Below are 19,392 nucleotides of genomic sequence, written 5' to 3'. Positions count from 1 at the left end.
TCGGCACTTCTCCTAGCAAATGAAATTTTAATCCCTAAAATGATAAGGGACGCGATTTGATCTCTCTAACCACATGGAATCCCTAAAATGATGTAGCAGCATTTCTCATTCAATTGGAGTTTCTCCTCCTTATCTTCATTCCAGTCGAGCTGCAGCTGTATACATGTTCACGACCATGTAAACCTTAGTACTTCTTCCCTTTTTTTTACTCCGCATATAAAATCTGGTCAAAGTCAAACTGGACAAAGTTTGACTAAATTTATATAAAAAAATATGAACATCTACAATACTAAAACTATATAGTATGAATATATATCTCATGGTGCATCTGATAATATTGATTTCATCTTGTGAATGTTTATATATTTTTTTAAAAAGTATGTTTTTGGTCCCTCAAGTTCCCACAAAGTATAGACTTAATCTCTTAAGATTTTTGGGTATAAATTTGGTCCCTCAAGTCTCAAAACCGGATAAGTTTGGTCCTAAACCAGATTTTGAGCACGTTGACCGGGTTTGACAGCCACAAAACTGTCCGATGAACAGTAAATTAAAAAAAACTACAAAAAAATCTGAAATTTTTTGGGATCCAATATGCTTACATGCGCAAGGTGCGACCAACTTTTCATGCTCTTTTGACACTCGAGGAGCTCAAAAAGTTTCTGAATTCTTTTTTGATTTTTTTGAATTACTATTCATCAGGTATATATTTTTTGTTTTTCCCACGAGCTCCTCGAGAGCCAAAAGAGCACAAAATTTTGTTCGCATCTTGCGCATGTAAGCATATTCGACCCCAAAAAATTTCAGATTTTTTTGAATGTTTTTTTTTAATTTACTGTTCACCATGCGGTTTTGTGGCGGTCAAAACCGGTCAACGTGCTCAAAATCTGGTTTAGGACCAAACTTATCCGGTTTTGAGACTTGAGTGACCAAATGTATACCAAAAAATCTTGAAAGACCAAGTCTATATTTTGTGGGAAATTGAGGGACAAAAAACATACTTTTCTCTATTTTTTAATATAAAATTAGTCAAACTCTACAAAGCTTGACCAAACCTTATATATAGACTAAAAAACGGAGGGAGTACTGAATTGACCTGAAATTACGAAGCCAAGCCATTTAAATGTGTGAACAATGCGGTGGGAATCGTGGACTGCATTGAACCACGGATTCGCACCGTTCATTTCGCACGGCGCAAGTGGCCACACGCCCACGTCTCACCGCCCCCTGATAATCCCTCTCCTGAAAACAAAATTCAATTCGACAGGCCTTATTACAAAACCTGGACATCCAGAGTTCCAGACCCGATCGATCACCGCGCGCCCGTCTCCTCTAACAACAGATCAGCCGATCCTTGAAAAGTCCACCCTCCACCACGGGCAACAGGATGTCGAGCACCGGCGCGGCGGGCCCGGACGCCGACGCGGCGGCCGGCGAGGGGCTGGAGCTGGCGCAGTTCGGGGCGGGCTGCTTCTGGAGCGTGGAGCTGGCGTACCAGCGGCTCCCCGGCGTGGCGCGCACGGAGGTGGGCTACTCGCAGGGGCACTTGGACGGGCCGACCTACCGCGACGTCTGCGGCGGCGGCACCGGCCACTCCGAGGTGGTGCGCGTGCACTACGACCCCAAGGAGTGCCCCTACGCCGTGCTCCTCGACGTCTTCTGGGCCAAGCACAACCCCACCACGCTCAACAAACAGGTACGTGATGCGATGCCTCTGCCGCTGCTCTCGCCGTAAGTTGGAGTGCGTAGCATGCCGGCCAGGCCGGCGGCGGCCGATGGGGGCTTTCCGAGCCGATCTCGTCGCCGGCGTTGCAAGGTTCGATGAACCTGGCACGGGTTTGGGGGGCTGACTTAGTCTCAGTGATTGGTTTGGTACCTGTAGTTATCTGGCTTGTTAATACGGGGGTGCGAATATTCTCTCTCCTCCCCATTTAAGATAAAGTAGACGATTTCAATATCAAAAGGGGGATTCTTGTGGATCATTGTATTGCCTCTGCGATAGGAAAATTCGCTACGCACTTCATTATACACTTTCTAATGTGATCGATCCGTAGCCCTCGCCGAGATTTCCGGTGCACTGTCCACATTACTGTCTCCTTTCATAAACTGTACGCACGCTATGGGCAATTTCTGAGAGCTCCCTCAAGTTGTTGATCTGAGATAGTAGCTACAGAATTCTTCAGTATCTGAAAGTCGAGTCCATCTTCAAAATGTATGCAGGTACCGCGATCATGACATACTGTAAGTAAGGTGTTGTCACTTATAACTAGACTCACACCGCGGCGTCCTCCCCGTTTGCTATGGTTTTAGTACATATTGGCAGCATTTGGCCTCGTTTACAAGCTAATTTCTCTCGTTGCACGCCAGGGCAACGACGTCGGGACGCAGTACCGGTCGGGCATCTACTACTACACGGCGGAGCAGGAGCGGCAGGCCAGGGAGTCGCTGGCGGAGAAGCAGCGGGAGTGGAAGGAGAAGATCGTGACGGAGGTCCTCCCGGCGAGGAGGTTCTACCCCGCCGAGGACTACCACCAGCAGTACCTGGAGAAGGGCGGCCAGTCCGCCAAGAAGCGCTGCTCCGATCCCATCCGCTGCTACGGCTGAGCCTCAAGGTCAAGGAGCACTGCCCCAGTCTCCGCCCGCCATTGCAGCTAGCTAAGCATCGCCATTAGCATCATAAAGGACACACCATCTGCCTGACTGACTGTTTGGTGTTGTAGTAATAAATAAACCCATGCGTGCAGCGTGTAAAGGTGAACTTGGCGCTTTGTTTGCTCGATGATCTATGTTTATTTTGGTGTTTGCCGTGTACAAGTTCTGCAAGCGGACATAATCACTAGCTAGCGTTCAGGCTTCACTCCTCTGTATGGGCGTTTGAATTTGGGGGCGAATCAGCAATTCACCGTACAACCCGTGGGGCCCTGGCAATGAGATGCACTTGCGCTGTGTTTTTACCTTAACTAGAAATCCTCATTCCATTCATTCAAAAGGGCTAAAGCTTTGATCTCTCACCACATGACACATGTGGTGAGCAATCCAAACTATTCAAAACAAAGCTTTAATCTCTCTCTCTCTCAAGAAAACTCCATTGAGGGATAATGGCTCCAGGAGGAGTTGTTGATCGCCTCAACCATCTGCTTCAATCACGACGTTGGCCATGCCCCATTCTTGTTTCAATCCACTTGGGCTGTTGGGTGGGCTAGCATATTACCACTAGCATGTTTCCCTTTGGACGTTTGGTTCTGGCGACACCGCAACATTATAAAATGATGACAGCGTCACCTCAAAAAAAAATGATGACAGCGGCGGGGCAGCCAAAAGAAGAAAATAAAAATGAGCCAATTATCGTGCTTCCATCTCCCAACTGAGCTTACACCGTTGACTCGAAGAAGACCACCACGAAATTCCCGATCTCTCGCGCGCTCCTGGATCTTGTAAACCTCTACCAGAAGGCAGCGCGGGTAACCTCCGGTGGCCGTCGCATCTGGGCCGACGACGATCAAGAATGTCCGGCGGCGACCTGCGCAGCCTGGCGGCGGTCTCGGCCACGGTGACCGCGGCCATGTGCTACGTCCGTTTCGCGGCCGGGCGCCTCCGCCCGGGCCTGCCCCGCCTCGCCGCGTTCCTCCCGGTGCTCGCCGTCCTCCCGTTCCTCCCCTTCGCCTTCAGCGCCATCCACCCGCGCGCCATCTCTGGGTTCTTCCTCGCCTGGCTCGCCGAGTTCAAGCTCCTCCGCCTCGCCGCCGGCAAGGGGCCCCTCCACCCGTCCCTCCCGTTCCCCGCATTCGTCGCCGTCGCCTCCGGCCCGGTCAGGCTCCACGGCGACGGGCCCGACAAGGCTCAAGGCACGTCGTCGGGCCTGGACCTCGCCTCCTCCGCCGTCATGGCCGCGCTGCTCGCCGTCATCGTGTCGCTGTACCGGTACCAGGAGGCGATGAACCAGTACGTCCTGCTCACCCTCTACGCGTTCCACGTGTACCTGGCCCTGGAGCTGGTCCTGGCGTCGGCGGCCGCGGCGGCGCGCGCGCTGCTGGGCATGGATCTGGAGCCGCAGTTCGACCGGCCGTACCTGTCGGCGTCGCTGCGGGACTTCTGGGGCCGGCGCTGGAACCTCTCTGTCCCCGCCGTGCTCCGGCCGTGCGTGCACCGCCCCGTGCGCGCGCGCCTGGGCACCGCCGCGGGGGTGCTGGCGACGTTCCTGGTGTCCGGGCTGGCGCACGAGCTCATGTTCTACTACATCACGCTGCGGCCGCCCACCGGGGAGGCGACGGCCTTCTTCACGCTGCACGGCGCGTGCGCGGTGGCGGAGGCGTGGTGGGCGAGGCACGACGCGTGGTGGCGCCCGCCGCGGCTGGTGGCCACCCCGCTGACGCTGGCGTTCGTGCTCGTGACGGCCTTCTGGCTCTTCTTCCCGCCGATCACGAGGCCCGGGGCCGACAAGCTGGTGATCGCCGAGTGCGAGGCGGCCGTCGCGTTCGTGCGGGGCGCCGGGGCCTGGGCGGCTGGCTCCGTCCAGTCGGTCTGGACTGAGCGCTCGTAGTACGGAGACGGCGGGTGCGTCACGCCTGATGCGCCCGCGAAGAATGGCTCGTTGCTCAGGCGGCAATTTTTGTGTGTATTGCGCCTATGGCTGTCGAGTTGTTATGAAAATGTACCGAAACAAATCGATAGCTTGGTTACTCGTTTAATTTTTACTCCCTCCGTTCTAAAATAGATGACTCAATTTTGTACTAACTTTAGTACAAAGTTGAAATAGATGACTCAATTTTGTACTAACTTTAGTACAAAGTTGGGTCATCTATTTTGAAACAGAAGGAGTATATTTTTGCGGAATGGTTACTCGTTTATTACTTGCTTCTCACACCAATGAACTGACGATGGTTGACAGTACCAATGGCACACCCAAAATACGGAGCATCAGATCACAGCACCAGCATAGAAATGTGCCAATCAAATTTGTTTCAAATCCATATAAATGTCCCAATCCAAATTTGCTTCGAATCCATGTATTTAAAAAGTTATTTATATAGCCTTCGGGTGCAGGCCATGCAGCCTCTTTCCTATCGTTCCTCAACACCAAACTGCTGCCGAATGTTCCATAACCTGAACATGTACATACTCCTCATCTTTTCAAGTTACAGTACAGTACATTTCAAATCTCCCAACATAGGCAAACAAGCACCTGTATGTTCCCGCGATGCAAAAACTAGGTATCACGCACTGGCGCTCAAAACACCAGTTCTCAGTCCGTCACCGCTGATCACCCCCCACAATGAATACTTCATCTCATGGCCTCGGCCTCTTGATGTCTCTCTCGGCGCTGCGGTCATTGCTCCTGTGCTCGTGCGCGTCCTTCCTCTTCCGGTTGTCGGGGCCAGGAGAGCGGTATTCCTGGCCATCCAGGGACAGCTTGCCCTCTTCGGTGTTCTCCGCCTTGCGAGCCGTGTTCTGGTGATCCTCCCGGTGCGCGGGGTGGGGCCAGCTCTGCCTTCTGTCGTGTTTTTTCTCGTCCTCGGCAGCCAACTCCACGCCATGTTCCAGCTCCCTCTCAATCAGGTCATCATCATCCATGACGTCCACTTTCCTACCAGCATCGCCTTTCGACTTCCTCCGTTTCTCCAGCGCAGCTTTCACCTTATCCTTATCTATCTTTTTCATCGCATCCATCATTGATGAGGACATATTTGTGCCTTCATTGCTGTTGGTAGTGCCATCCCTTGCTTCACTCTTGGGTATCCTCTGGTTTGAGTTCTGCTTTTCAGGCTGAGGGTGGTCATGCCCATGACGGCCTGGTACGCTCGACTGTCTAGGTGCTTGATGAGTTTCATGGGCAGGAGGCTCCTCAGATTTCACAGGAGCACGCTGATTAACCACACTTGCAGAGCTGCCTTCGGTGTCATTCCCTTGTGAAGGTGGTGGTCCAACACGGTTCTGCTCGTAGAGCTCCAACATTTGGTTGCTAACCTCTGAAAACAAATGTCACAAAAAATATAAGAATGGTTCTTTGGTATGCATCTTACTTCACAACAAAGAGCATAAAAACCATCACCATGACAGAAATGGAGTAAAAGGAGCATCAGCTCTATAAAAATAGATATATATAATAACGGGCAATACTGCTCAGTACCGTTGCAAAATCACCAAGCTGAAAAATACAGTCTGCTGCTTAGTGTGGTCCCAGGTCCCACATGCCATCCACATGTTAGATGATAATTTCCAAACTATACCTCATTGTGATGCTACTAAGCAAATTTTCTGTATAACAGAAATGACAACAGGCAAGGGCTACCAGAAAAGTTGTCCTCCAAGTCAACACTCAACACCAACAAAAATACCTCAAGTCCCATAAATAAGGCTACCAAATACAAGTTCATAACAATGTGTTCGTGTCATGGCATTCCCTTGTGCATTCGTATCCCAGAACAATAATACTCCGTTTAGAAAAGGAGCACATCTTAACAACAAGTCAACAACTCGCATACCAAGGAGTTAAGGGGGGTTGTTTATTAGGCTTAATGTATTTGCTCATGGAACCTCTTGTGATATGTATATCAGTTTTGCCAAAGCACATCTAGATGTACCATAAGTATTGCACATCTAAGTCCTATCCCGTTGATCTTACGTGGAGATTCGTGTGATACGTGTAAGTATTGCACATCTAAGGCTTTGTTGTTGTTGTTGCTGTTGTTTTCTTTTTATGTTTGATTGAGTTACTTAGATGTTCAATAACTAGGGCACAATATAATCTTGCGTGCATTGGCTTGCTGCGCCTCGATTTCCTAATACGCGCTGTAATGTGAAAAGGAAGTAAAAAAAACTAAGACAAGCTTGCTCGAATTATGAAAAGGAGGGAGTACTCTGTGCACCTCACGAAACACCTTGTGTCTCTGACCTAACCAACCTAGTTCCAGTATCATTGCTGAACTAAGATTAAGATGGTGATGAAATTTTGGCCATCCAATCTCATAAGCGCCTAAAGCATGGGAACAATTGCTGCTTGCTTTCAAAGGCATTTAAACTACTATCCTTACAATAATGCATAGTAAAATTGTGCAAATATGCAATACTGACTATGTATCTAGGGACCAACCTTCCAACTGACGTGGAGTTACATCAAACTCTTGCCACCAGACCTTTTCCCCGTCTGCTGGAAGCTTGACTTTGAGGAACTTTGCAGCAAGGAAGATTGCGCCGGCAGCAATATGATGGGGCTTAAATTGCAGGCAAAGCGAAGTGCGTAGCCTGTACACCCCTTTTAAGGTATAGTAAATAGGCATAATGGGGGATTACTATTTTTGTAAGGATAAGGGTAATTTCAGCATACCCATCATTGACAAAATTCCAGGCAACTTGAGCAAGTGCATTTTGAGCAACCTTGAATTTTTTTATTGCTTCAACCAAAGGCTTGTAAGGGTGGTGCACATTCATGTCAAAACCAAGTGTTACAAGCACAAGGCGCTCCCCGATCAAAAGAAGTTCCTTCTGTTGTTCATACACTTCCTACACACAACAACACAAACCGTTCTTGTCACAGTACTCAGGAAATAAAAATGCACCAGCTATAGAAGAGTTGCAGCTTTATGTTGTGAGGGAAAACAAGTATAAAAAAGATCATGTGTGCTATCAAGAAAATGCTCACAAAAATAATCTCACCTTCTGCTTAATTCGGGCGACTGCAGCAGGATCCTTTTTGTGGATGATCTCATAAGAGATGAGTACGACATCCTTCAGGGGTCTAGGTGTTTCTTCAACTTTACCCGCCAAGAACATGCAAACTGTGGCTATTGTCTGCAGATTATAATGAACTTACATTGACGACAATTTGCAACATGAAGTTGAGTATAAGAAAAGTACCACCCCTAAAAAATAACATATTGCAAGCAGCATGCTCTATATTGTACGCTATCCAAGAAAAAAAATACTTAGGGCCGCTTTGATTCACAGGATTTCTAAAGCAAAGGAATAAGAAAAACACAGCAATAGAGTGTCATGTCTTCTTCAATACCCCAAAAGCGTAGGATTCTTAACAAGAGGTTGGAGTAGATGTAAATTTTCCTTCGAAATCTAATGCAAATGGATCAAGGGAGAATTTATGTAGATTGCAATCCTACAAATCAAACGACCCATGTAGACACAATCCTAAGGATTAGAATCGTCTAAAATTCATTAAGAAATCATTTGAATCAAAGATGCACTATAGTGTTAGCCTGCATGTCTTTCCTACAGAGCCAAACAAAATTTACCATATCATGGAATCCAATAAGATACATGTTCTAAGGCGACAACAAATCATTTATTCTTCTCTTTCACAATATGGGTGGCGAGCATCAATGTTTGAATACATGTTAGTATACTGCCTACCATGCATAGAAAACGATTTACAGATAAAGTAGAAAATATTTTGTTTGATAACAGACATATAAGCTCATAAAAATTTCAGCAAGGCTTACCTGTCTGTCATTTTTGGCATGAGATTGACGAAGGAAAAAACGATGACAAAATACTATAGCTGTAGCAATTGTTACTTGGGGCCTACATAATGAAGTAATTCATCAATAAGGAAAGAAAATACCATAAACAACTATCAACCAACCCAAGAGAGCACAATTCATGCAGTAATACAACGGGGTCTTTACTGCTTCATAAACATTCATGGAGCAAATGTTCTAAGGGCACATAAAGGGCTATAAAACACTAAATACGGTTGAATATTTACTGTTCTACCTAGACAAGGATGTCATCAGCCATTGTTCCATGCCCGATAAAAACAAGTGGGCTAAATGTAACAAATCAATGAACATAACACTGGGGTAAGGGCCAATATGTTACGAATTCTCTAGTAAAAAAATCAAAGAATATAAAGGGACTATATGTTAAGAACTTATTCCTTAAAATGCCGTGTGCTGATGAAGAAAACATCAACCCTTTTTTAAGGGAAAAACTGAGTAACAATATGTTAATAACTTATTCCTAAAATGCCATGTGCTGATGAAGAAGACATTTTTAAAGGTAAAACCTGAATAGTAGTGTCATCACAGGCATATCTAGCAACTTTCAAACATAAATATCATATTAACAAGCATGTGCTAGCAAATATCTCAGCTGAACAAATTAAACATGGCTTGATAATTGAGAGCTTTACCATCAAATTATTCACATCAAATAGTGCTAAATTATCTCTGAATGTTGTCACAGAAATAAAGTTAAGATACAAAGCTAACAAGCATGGAGTGCACATAAATGCTCAAAAATGCTTAGGCAGAAGAAAAACTGGACAGGTCAACGATCAGATAATTATCAAATATCTAACATAGTACATATATCGCATGATTAAATAAAAACATTTAGTCCATATAGTCAAGTAAAATGCCAGGAAAAAGCAGACAAGTTTTTCTGGATGGGGAAATGATTAAACTAGCACTTGAGCACTCAGCATGCTTGGCAACCTATCATGTAAGGACACTATGTTTATTTTAAACCTATGCGTCATGTTCCCTCGATCACCAGAGGTGATGCTTGTGTGATCTTCTGAATAACATCTGCATCCCTAACATCTTATGTTTTTAACAAACATACCTCACAGTGTATGCTTTAGCTATTCCTCCCATCAAATATTATCATTAAATGTATGTTGATTCGCAGCCTAAGAGTGTCTGAGCATGTCAGACACTTGCCTAACTAGGTCAAACAGGCAAAGTGTGTCAGGGTTTGGCTTCCAACTAAACAGGCCCTGACAATCTGTCCATAAAGGTTATAGAACATAGTCATGCACAGTACATACAAGAACTGTCATAAAAAATGCAATCATTTATGCTTTAAGTGCGCAGTGTACTTTCCTCAGGTTTTGAAAATAAAATGAGGGTAACACCAATCATAAAGTATCTCAGATATTCTTAACGGGAAATGAGAAAGAAACAAAAACTGCTTGAATGAAATTAAGCTATAGGAAAACATCCAGTTATCTGCAGAAACTTGAAAAGAACTTTCAAGATTCAAATAATACTGCTAAAACATCAGGTATATTACTCAGTAAAAGATGTAACAATAAAATACCCATGGTACAATATATTCTTACACTTTAAGCCTCATCCCGAAATCCTGAAGGAAAGTGCAGTATGACTTGCGAAGGTAAGACTCCTTCTTTAAATCAATACCATCTCTCCTTGAAAGGGAATTCTCTTCTATTTCTTTTCTACTAAAATACCACGAAGCACCAAGTTGATCACCTTCCACACGTCTATCATAGGGAGTTGTATAAGGGCTGTTCTCTACAATTCCATGATGTGAAGAATCACTAGTCTGCATGATATCCATCTATGATTTTCTTCTTTTCTTACAAAAAAACCTGGCAAAGAGAGAGATATAATGTCACCATTGCAAACTTAGTACCATATAAGCATACATAAACGGGATGGAAGGTGCAGCTATGCACGTAGCAAACTGCATACATATTTTGAAATTTAACATACAGTAAGTTGCGAGGAGCTAAAGGCATCAAACTATATTCCCAATACGTGCAAAGGATGGGTGCTATATAATAACAATGAATCCATACAGCTTTGATTAACTGCTTGTCCTGTCCTTCATGGAAGCCCAGTAATTCAAACAAATTTGTGACATGTGGAATATAACGAACGGAAGGGGTTTCTTAATTACAGCGATGAGTCAGGGCCAGGAGGACCACGTGAAGGCACCAAAACTTGGCTTGCGTCAGGGGCTCAGGGCATTGGCAGGAGATGCTGGCGGCGATGGCGGTGTGTCAGCGCTAGGCTTAGGTCGCTATGTGCAAGAGGAGATGGGTCGAGGCGATTTTTTCCATCCGGGTCAGCTGAGTCCAGTGGTATTTGCGGGTAATTCTGAGCAACTCATCGTTTGGCTAGATCTGGAATCCTGGAATCCCTCGCTCCAGAAATTTGCATACGCCTAGCCCAGATATACCAATTCAGCTCACAGAGTTATATCGTTCGGGGCAGTCCATGTGCTCCGTCCGCAGAGTTGGGAGCTGGAGGGCTATGGAGTGGGGCCTTAATCACCCCATAAATCAATTTTTTGTACAATAAAATAACCCATATTTCCAATATTAAGTTCATTACAATTCATGATCGGTAAAATCAACTTAAAAAGCAATAAATACTGCAACACAAAGTGTGCTCCTGCCAAATACGAGACGTAACAAAAGGCAATAATCACGGTTCAGATTTTTCTGATGATCATGAAAGCCAAATATCAAATCCTTTGACAAACTTGTTACAAGCAGACAATGGTAGAGGAAAGGTATCTTCATAGTTATTGAGTAGGTAACCCAACGTGAAACCTACTGGAGAGTTCAGTTTACAAGTGTGTTGTGTTCTCAAGGTGTTTTCCCAGCTACCGATCAAAGCACAAGTAGTTAGTAGCTTTACTGAATGTTAGAACTCAATACAAGAGCAAAATTTGACCACCTAACTGACATTGTGCAGAAGGGATTAAACTAGATTATAAAGCTAATAAGTTCAAACATGAACTATCCCACTCCAGACTCCACCCCAACACAAAAGTAACACAATTATCTAAAGCAACGCAACGCAAAGCTGCACATTTTTTATGCAACTGTGGGAACCTGCAAAACTCTCAATTTTATACTTACAAACCTTTTTTTACAGTATGTCTGGTTTCGATCTGATCCGACAATCCTAATGGCCTAATCTTATTCCCTGACTCTTCTTTTGCATGCCTCAGGAAAAAACTCTGTTTTTACAGTATATCTAATATAAAAACCTTATTAGTAGGACATCCAATTTGCCTTGTCCATCTATTGCATTCCAAATTAATCATTACACACTATAAAGAAAACCGAATCTGCCACCAAATTGATACAGACTCGGCAGATTTCAGGCATTTATCAGAAGTAATGGGTCCATACCTTGCTCGGGAGAGGTGGAACCGGCGCGGATGGGAGGTTGCTGGAGGGGCCGGCTGGCGGGCAGCTTCCGGAGGTCGTCGTGAAGAAGCAGAGGTGACCTCCTGCCGCCGTCGCCGAGGGGTCGCGGACGAGGCGTGGAGGGTGTGTGCGTGGGGGGCTGGGGGGCGAGGGAGATAAGAAATCAGGCGGCGGCGTGATATTGCCTGTGGCCGGCAACGGAGGGGGAGCGGACGGGGCGGCGGCACAAACCCTAACACCGCCGCATCGCCTCTGAGGTCGCGTGCGACGGGGAAACGAGGGGAGAGATGGGATTACGGGAGGTGTTTTTTTCTTTTCTTTGACGGGACGGGTGGTAGTTAAGAACGATAAGCGACGGTGCTGGCAAATAAGCCGGAAAAAATCAGCTGGTTTTTTCATTCCAATCTATACTTCTGTACATTGAAGGGTCAACTTTTAAAATTCTTTTTACAAATTACTAGTAAACGTGTCCGTGCGTTGCCACGGGTGACAATGCAGTTGAACGAATCAAACAATGATTAAGTTACATGGATAACTTCTTGAGGATGGAATGCATGGATAGTATCATGAGATGACACTAAAACCAACAAAATATTATTCAACCATTATAATGCATGGATAGTATCATGAGGTGACACAAAAATTATTCAATCATTGATAGGGTAGGCGCATCAATCAGTCTTGTTTCAATTTAGTATGGAGCAGATTTTTAGTTTAGGTATTGTTCGGATGTCCTTCAACTCCATGCTTCGCCAACTACGCGGATCGTAGGAAGTCAAAATCACAGAGCTTAATATATTTTCGATGACAATGCCATCACCAAGTTGTGTAACACTTAGTTGTGAAACGAACCTGGTCAAAGCGCTAGCCATGACATCACCATTGTTCCCTTCTCACGAGCCCGCCAGGGCCGACCGCCATCCCTCCAGCTCATTCTATTCATCTGCTGCCCCGCCATTGCCTGCCGTCGACTTCCTCCATCCCGTCTCAATCTTCCACACCATTGGCCTCCTCCCCAACATCGCCATCTTCCCCGGTATAGATAACCTCCTCAACATCCCCATCGTCGGCCTATGCTATGTTCATGACGAACCCCTCAACCAACAGAAGCTGACTATCACGTCCCAAACGGTATGGCCCTTCCCCAGAAGCTGGAGCGTGGCACTGAAGCGTCAACATTTCTAGACATTTCCGAAACCCCGACACCGCCATCTTCCCTGGTATAGACTACCTCCCCATCGTCGGCCTATGCTATGTTCATGACGAACCCCTCAACTAACAGAAGCTAACCATCACAACCCAAACGGTGTGAAAGTTCCACGAAAGCTAGAGCGCGGTGCTGAAGCTTCAACATTTCTAAACATTTCCGAATAGGCTTACATGTATGCTTCTTGCCCCAGAGTTGCCACCCCGTGGAATATTTTAGCAATGTTAACTTTAGCTAGAAATATATATCTCCTCTAGTAATAGCTCATATAGAAAAATGATGGTTTTCACTTCTATACTCTGCATGTAATCTTTCATCAAGCTCCCACACATAGATATAAAATCACGGCCATTTGACATTCAGTCATCAATTATAATATTTCTCTAATGAACCTTTTTATTCTATTTTTTGCTGGCTCTAGTATATCATAAATGCTAAAATGAAGAGATTTGAGGATATGTTATAAATTTCAGTGTTGCTACATCTACAATCCATATGATAAACAATAGTGACCCGTAGCTCATACATGTACAATATCCATGTTAGAAGGTTCGTCACTCTTTCCTTCTCCATCCTTGCTACAGTTAAGAGAGAGAGTATGCATACAATGTGTTATCCTTGCAATATGAGATGCAAAGCACAGACCCACAACGGTATTTCAAATAGGCACAAGAGAAAGAATATATTGCATTGCTTCTATAAGAAATATAATAGTTTGAATAAATTGGTATCCAAGTTTGTCACTTAAAGAAACATGTTTCCTGTAATCTAGACACTTGAAGCGGGCAAGCAGCTAAAATAAACTTAATATGAAGCTCTACAATTCTCTCATTGGTTCTGACATACTGCAATTCCCTCGTTGGTCCTGACATATTGAATCCTTCATCATGCATCCTGGGTTAAGGTGGTTATACTTTCCAAGGAATTTAAAAAATCTTCTTGCTTCACTTGCTTGTTACCTGTCATACAATGTGTTATCTCATCTCAACAAATACTGGAGGACTAATAGACACAATCCTGGGCTAGTTGAAGTGGTTTCTGCAAAAGGAAAATCATAATATTACAAATTGCAAGCTGTCCAAAGAGAAAAATCAGGTTAACTTGACGATTTGACAGTTACAATACTGAAGAAACTGGGATTTACAAAGTCAACTGGTACTAAATAATGAAGCAGAATCAAGTTGTACATCCACTTCTTTCTGTTGTGAAAAAACTTATGCATCATGCAAAACACTGAAATAACTACAAAATTTGCACAAATAGAAATACCAAGCTTGTGACACAGTAATCAGGTTATCCTGATGGTTATCAGGTAAAGATATGGGCGGCGCTACGCGGTCGGCTGGCAGATATGTTAGAACCATCCGCCGCATGGACCTTCGTTGGATCAGCGTGCTAACAGTCGTCGGATGTAACAATCGCATCCCAACTGACCCCTCTTTACTTCCCGCAACAACAGCTCTGTTTTAAAAACAGAGCCCCTGCCGACCGTCCCAACCGAGCTGCGCCCAGCGCGGCGCCGCCCCCAACCTCCGCAAAACCAGTTGCGCCGGCGCGCGGGAACAAGTAGTTCTTCCAGGCGCCTCTCTGCAACGTCATGGCGCACCATATCGCGGACAGATGATTGGGCCCGGCGTAGATCGACCTCACATAGGGGCCTTGCTTCGAGAATAATCACGGCAATCCTTCTCAACTCCGACCGCCGATGGGGGGCTTCCGCCGCGAGCTGGAGTCTCATCCTGGTTCACCCCCTCCCCCCCTCCCCGCTTCCACGGTTGTGTTTCCTAAAACTCCTTCGACCAGATCGCATCAGGGGAGCTGGGTGAGTTTCCGACTCTAGAACATGCACACATGTGTGTCTCTAAAACACATGAAGCCCTATGTGTGTTGTGCAAACAAGGAGCTAGAATTCATTTTGTTTTCATGTGCCCCTCCCCCCTATCTGTTTCATGTGTCTCTGAAACATGATCCCCTCTATTTTTTAGTTGCATTATGAGATGATTGCTACTTGTTGTTTGTCAACCTATTTGATAAAAAAGCAAAATAAATCACTCATGTGACAAATGCCTCTGATACCATTTTGATTGTGTATGCCACAGTGAGTGAAAAATATGTGTCTAATATATCTGTGCACCAGAAAAATATTTTGATTGTCCCTGAAACATGACAGAAGCTGTGCACCTGTATTTTTTAAACAACATAAGAATTGTTGATTCCATGTAGATGAAAAATGACCGTTTCACAACACTCTATTTACACACTCTATTTACAAAAATCATGTGCATCATTTGCATGAAGCTGGGATTGAAGGGGAAGAGAGTTGTGTCCAAGGGAACATTTTTGTTGATGGTGGTGAAGATTCAGATGGTTTGTTGCATGTTGATGATGTGATGCAAGATGATTCGGCTGATGAAGATGTTTCATCACAGTCGCTGCTGCCCTATGTTGGCATGGTGTTTGACACAATTGAGGATGCCCGGAAATTCTATAGTGACTATGCCTTCAAGTTGGGGTTCGGGACACATATATTTTCTACAAAGTACAACCAGAAGAGGGGCTAGGAGAAAGAGGATGCAATACTGATCAAGAAGGGTCTTTAGGTGTATGTATGCTAAAAAGCCCGATAAAGCGAAAATGAGTACCACCTCATAGAGCATTGCGATGGAAAAAAACAACTCCAACAGGAAGCCTAGCACTGGAATGGATGTAACAAGAACATGTCATAAGAACAAGATGTGACGCGGTGCATATGATTGTTGGGCTTAGGCAGAAGAGATGGACAGTGACTTGCTTTGTTGCGGAGCATACACATCCACTGATGAAACAACCGGAGCATGTTAGGTACTACCGCTCGCACGGCAAGATACCCGTTGAGGATTACCAACCCTTACTGATGTTGCATGATGTCAACCTATCAACTTCAGATTGCATGGGTGTGCTTGGTAGGGTCCATGAACATGACACCAAGATACTCCCGTATGTGGAGAGATGTTTCGAATGAACATGTAAAGCTCCGGCAAGCGATAACATTCCGAGACATGGATATGACAGTCCATTACTTTGAGAGGAGGAAGGCCGAGAATCCATAGTTCCTTTTGCGAAGCAAAAAGATCTTGCCACAAACTCCGTGGCTGCATTATTTGGGTTGATGTGAGAATAAGGGCATTGTACCCAAAATATAAAGAATATGTATTCTTTGATACAACCTTCTACACCAATAGATACAACATGCCTTTTGCTCCTATAGTCGGGGTCAACAACCACCTTCAAACCATTGCTCTCGGATGTGCCTTTGTTGCCTGGTGAGACTATTGAAACATTTAAGTGCGTGTTTGAGCAGTGAATGGTTGCAATGGATAACGAGCATCCAACCAACATAATGACCGATCAGGACCGAGCAATGGCAACAACTATTGAGCAGGTGTTCCCAAACATCTGTCATAGGTGTTGCAAGTTCCATGTGTTTAGCAACGCGTGTTCTAAGTTGGGGAGGCTGTCGAGCAGCGATGAGGCATTTGCAGATGTGTTTTACACTTGTGACAATCAACCGGAAACCGACGAGGAATTTGAGGAAACATGGCAGCACATGTTGCATTATTTTGAAGTGGCTGAAAACAAAAACTTGAAGAACATGTGGCGTACAAGGCACATGTGGGCTCTAGTGTACTTCAAAAACAATTTCTTCCCGTTCACGAGCACGACACGCAGGTCCAAGGGGCTCAACTCATATTTCAAGACATTGGTTCGTCCGGCTGATTTCGTTTGGAGGTTTGTGCAGAAATATGAAATATGCCAAGAAATGGTGCTTGATCGCGAGGAGAATGTCGGCTTCATTGGTGAAATGACCGCTCCCCCACTATACTCTTGGTATGCCGACTTTCGGTATACCAAAGCAAGAAACACAAAAAACTCTATCATGGGTTGAGTATCCGTGTGATCTGATTTGTGACCTTTGTTTTTTTTTTGTGATGTTGCAGGTACGATATTGAGCACCAAGCTGCTGGTTACTACACACGTAGCATCTTTAGCAAGTTTCAAAAACAGGTGATTGCATATACCGGCTTCATTATCAACCAGGACACTGAGTACCAAGGGCAAGGCCTCCTATTCAAGCTACATCAAGCTTCTATGAGAACCTAATGCTCTATTCTATGCAAGTGGAGATGGATGAAGGGGTGTTTCAATGTAGTGGCCACTGCTTTGAAATGAATGGCCTGATCTATGCTCACATAATAAGGGTCATGGTGAACCTCAATGTGCAAGTTATTCCACAACGATACTTGTTGGAGAGGTGGTCTGAAGCAGCAACAACAAACATGGGTAGAACTGGGCGATTGCTGGATTTCGGGAACCCCTCAACAAACATGCTAAAATACAACTCCTTGTGCCGAAGGATAACATGGCTCGCCTCCAATGCATGTTGCAATGGTGATGCCTAGAAAATATTGGATGAACCGATAAAGGTTCTTGAGCCTGCCATAACTGCGGCAAGGAGAGGAGTGCTGCCAGAACAGCAAGCGGCGCAGCAGAGTGAACACCCAACACCACCCGCTGCCGCAACAGGGACATTGCATGATGACCTGGCACAAACTCATAGCTCGGAGGTGCTGCAAAACCCGGGTTATGTGCCTAAGAAAGGGCAGCCAACTGAAAGAGAGAAGAGAAAGAAGACACTAGTAGAACAGTGTGAGGATGAGCAAAAGAAGAAGGTGAAACAAGAAGAGAAGAATGCGGTGGCAGAAGGGAAGCAAAGAGCTAGAAAAAGAACTATTCGCTGCAAGTACTGCAACGAAGAAGGGCACAATGTGCAGACATGTGGACCCCTCGAAGTTGTGACAGAGGCGGTGGCACCACCACCTAATTGTCAGTTCTGCTTTGAGGTGGGACATGTTGTACCATCTTGTGTGTACTTGAGAGCCGTGATGACAAATGATCCAAAAAATTCCCAAGCATCGCAACTCAAACTCTAGGGAGAAAAAAACGAGAGAATAGAGGGAAAAGTTCTTGCTCCTAATCAAGATGTTTTGCATTTTCTTTTCAGCCTCCCTTGATGTGCTTGAGCAAAAACATCCATAACTTATTTTTTGCAAATTTGATGATGTATTTAGGTTCTATTCAATTTGAAACCTGTGTCATACAAAAAAAAGAAAAATACTCCCTCCGTCCCAAAATAAGTGACTCGACTTTGTACTAGCTTTAGTACAAAGTTGAGTCACTTATTTTGGGACAGAGGGAGTAATAGTGATCATATTGTTATGTGTGCCTAGATTTGAGACATACAAGGGAGCTCCGATTTTGTGTTGCTTGGGAACACAAATATTTCTTATCTGTCATATTTTCCGAACATATGGGAAAGAAAAAGAAGGTTTGTATTGTGAGATTCCTCCAGTGGCATGTATGTGGAGGAAATATGTCCTAGAGGCAATAATAAATTTATTATTTTATATTTACTTATATCATGATAAATGTTTATTATTCATGCTAGAATTGTATTAACCGGAAACTTGATACATGTGTGGATACATAGAAAAACACGGTGTCCCTAGTAAGCCTCCACTAGACTAGCTCGTTAATCAAAGATGGTTAAGTTTCCTAACCATAGACATGTGTTGTCATTTGATGAACGGGATCACATCATTAGGAGAATGATGTGATGGAAAAGACCCATCCGTTAGCTTAGCATAATGATCGTTAAGTTTTATTGCTATTGCTTTCTTCATGACTTATACATATTCCTCTTACTATGAGATTATGCAACTCCTGAATACCGGAGGAACACCTTGTGTGCTATCAAACGTCACAACATAACTGGGTGATTATAAAGATGCTCCACAGGTGTCTTCGAAGGTGTTTGTTGGGTTGGCATAGATCAAGATTAGGATTTGTCACTCCGAGTATCGGAGAGGTATCTCTAGGCCCTCTCGGTAATGCACATCACTATAAGCCTTGCAAGCAAAGTGACTAATGAGTTAGTTGCGAGATGATGTATTACGGAACGAGTAAAGATACTTGCCAATAACGAGATTGGACTAGGTATGAAGATGCCGACGATCGAATCTCGGGCAAGTAACATACCGATGGACAAAGGGAATTACGTATGTTGTCATAAAGGTTCGACCGATAAAGATCTTCGTAGAATATGTAGGATCCAATATGGGCATCTAGGTTCTGCTATTGGTTATTGACCGGAGAAGTGTCTCGACCATGTCTACATAGTTCTCGAACCCGTAGGGTCCGCACGCTTAAACGTTCGCTGACGATATAGTAC

At 44.7% G+C, this 19,392-nt stretch overlaps 3 protein-coding genes across 3 annotated transcripts; 2 read left to right on the top strand and 1 right to left on the bottom strand.

Moving 5' to 3' along the window:
• The first annotated feature begins 1,209 nt into the window (after positions 1 to 1,209).
• On the top strand, positions 1,210 to 2,789 carry LOC125528473 (peptide methionine sulfoxide reductase A2-1). The gene is made up of 2 exons (XM_048692941.2): positions 1,210 to 1,693; positions 2,365 to 2,789. Exons 1-2 carry the CDS (start codon positions 1,385 to 1,387, stop codon positions 2,599 to 2,601), a joined length of 546 nt encoding a protein of 181 aa, XP_048548898.1. The 5' UTR covers positions 1,210 to 1,384; the 3' UTR covers positions 2,602 to 2,789.
• Positions 2,790 to 2,939: 150 nt separating this feature from the next.
• LOC125538742 (putative long-chain-alcohol O-fatty-acyltransferase 5) lies at positions 2,940 to 4,691 on the top strand. Its single transcript, XM_048702018.2, has one exon. It carries the CDS (start codon positions 3,503 to 3,505, stop codon positions 4,535 to 4,537), a length of 1,035 nt encoding a protein of 344 aa, XP_048557975.1. The 5' UTR covers positions 2,940 to 3,502; the 3' UTR covers positions 4,538 to 4,691.
• A 244-nt stretch (positions 4,692 to 4,935) lies between these two features.
• Positions 4,936 to 12,238, bottom strand: LOC125538741 (cyclin-T1-3). The gene is made up of 7 exons (XM_048702017.2): positions 11,900 to 12,238; positions 10,073 to 10,342; positions 8,448 to 8,529; positions 7,651 to 7,785; positions 7,322 to 7,497; positions 7,088 to 7,239; positions 4,936 to 5,963 (listed from the first exon to the last, which is right to left on the bottom strand). The coding sequence occupies exons 2-7, from the start codon at positions 10,309 to 10,311 to the stop codon at positions 5,284 to 5,286; spliced, it is 1,464 nt and encodes a 487-aa protein (XP_048557974.2). The 5' UTR covers positions 10,312 to 10,342; positions 11,900 to 12,238; the 3' UTR covers positions 4,936 to 5,283.
• Positions 12,239 to 19,392: the final 7,154 nt, after the last annotated feature.

Source organism: Triticum urartu, chromosome 2A (genome assembly GCF_056163025.1).
Source record: "Triticum urartu cultivar PI428250 chromosome 2A, HENAU_Tu73, whole genome shotgun sequence".
In the NCBI taxonomy this organism is placed as follows: Eukaryota; Viridiplantae; Streptophyta; class Magnoliopsida; order Poales; family Poaceae; genus Triticum; species Triticum urartu.
This window is presented reverse-complemented; position numbering and strand designations above follow the sequence as displayed.

Excerpts from the sequence above, each read along its gene's own strand:
- LOC125528473 (XM_048692941.2), top strand. The coding sequence starts at position 1,385 with ATGTCGAGCACCGGCGCGGCGGGCCCGGACGCCGACGCGGCGGCCGGC. Across the intron at positions 1,694-2,364 it reads CCACCACGCTCAACAAACAG|GGCAACGACGTCGGGACGCA; the intron begins GTACGTGATGCG and ends GTTGCACGCCAG.
- LOC125538742 (XM_048702018.2), top strand. The coding sequence starts at position 3,503 with ATGTCCGGCGGCGACCTGCGCAGCCTGGCGGCGGTCTCGGCCACGGTG.
- LOC125538741 (XM_048702017.2), bottom strand. The coding sequence starts at position 10,311 with ATGGATATCATGCAGACTAGTGATTCTTCACATCATGGAATTGTAGAG. Across the intron at positions 7,786-8,447 it reads ATGCCAAAAATGACAGACAG|ACAATAGCCACAGTTTGCAT; the intron begins GTAAGCCTTGCT and ends TATAATCTGCAG. Across the intron at positions 7,240-7,321 it reads TGGAATTTTGTCAATGATGG|GCTACGCACTTCGCTTTGCC; the intron begins GTATGCTGAAAT and ends AGGGGTGTACAG.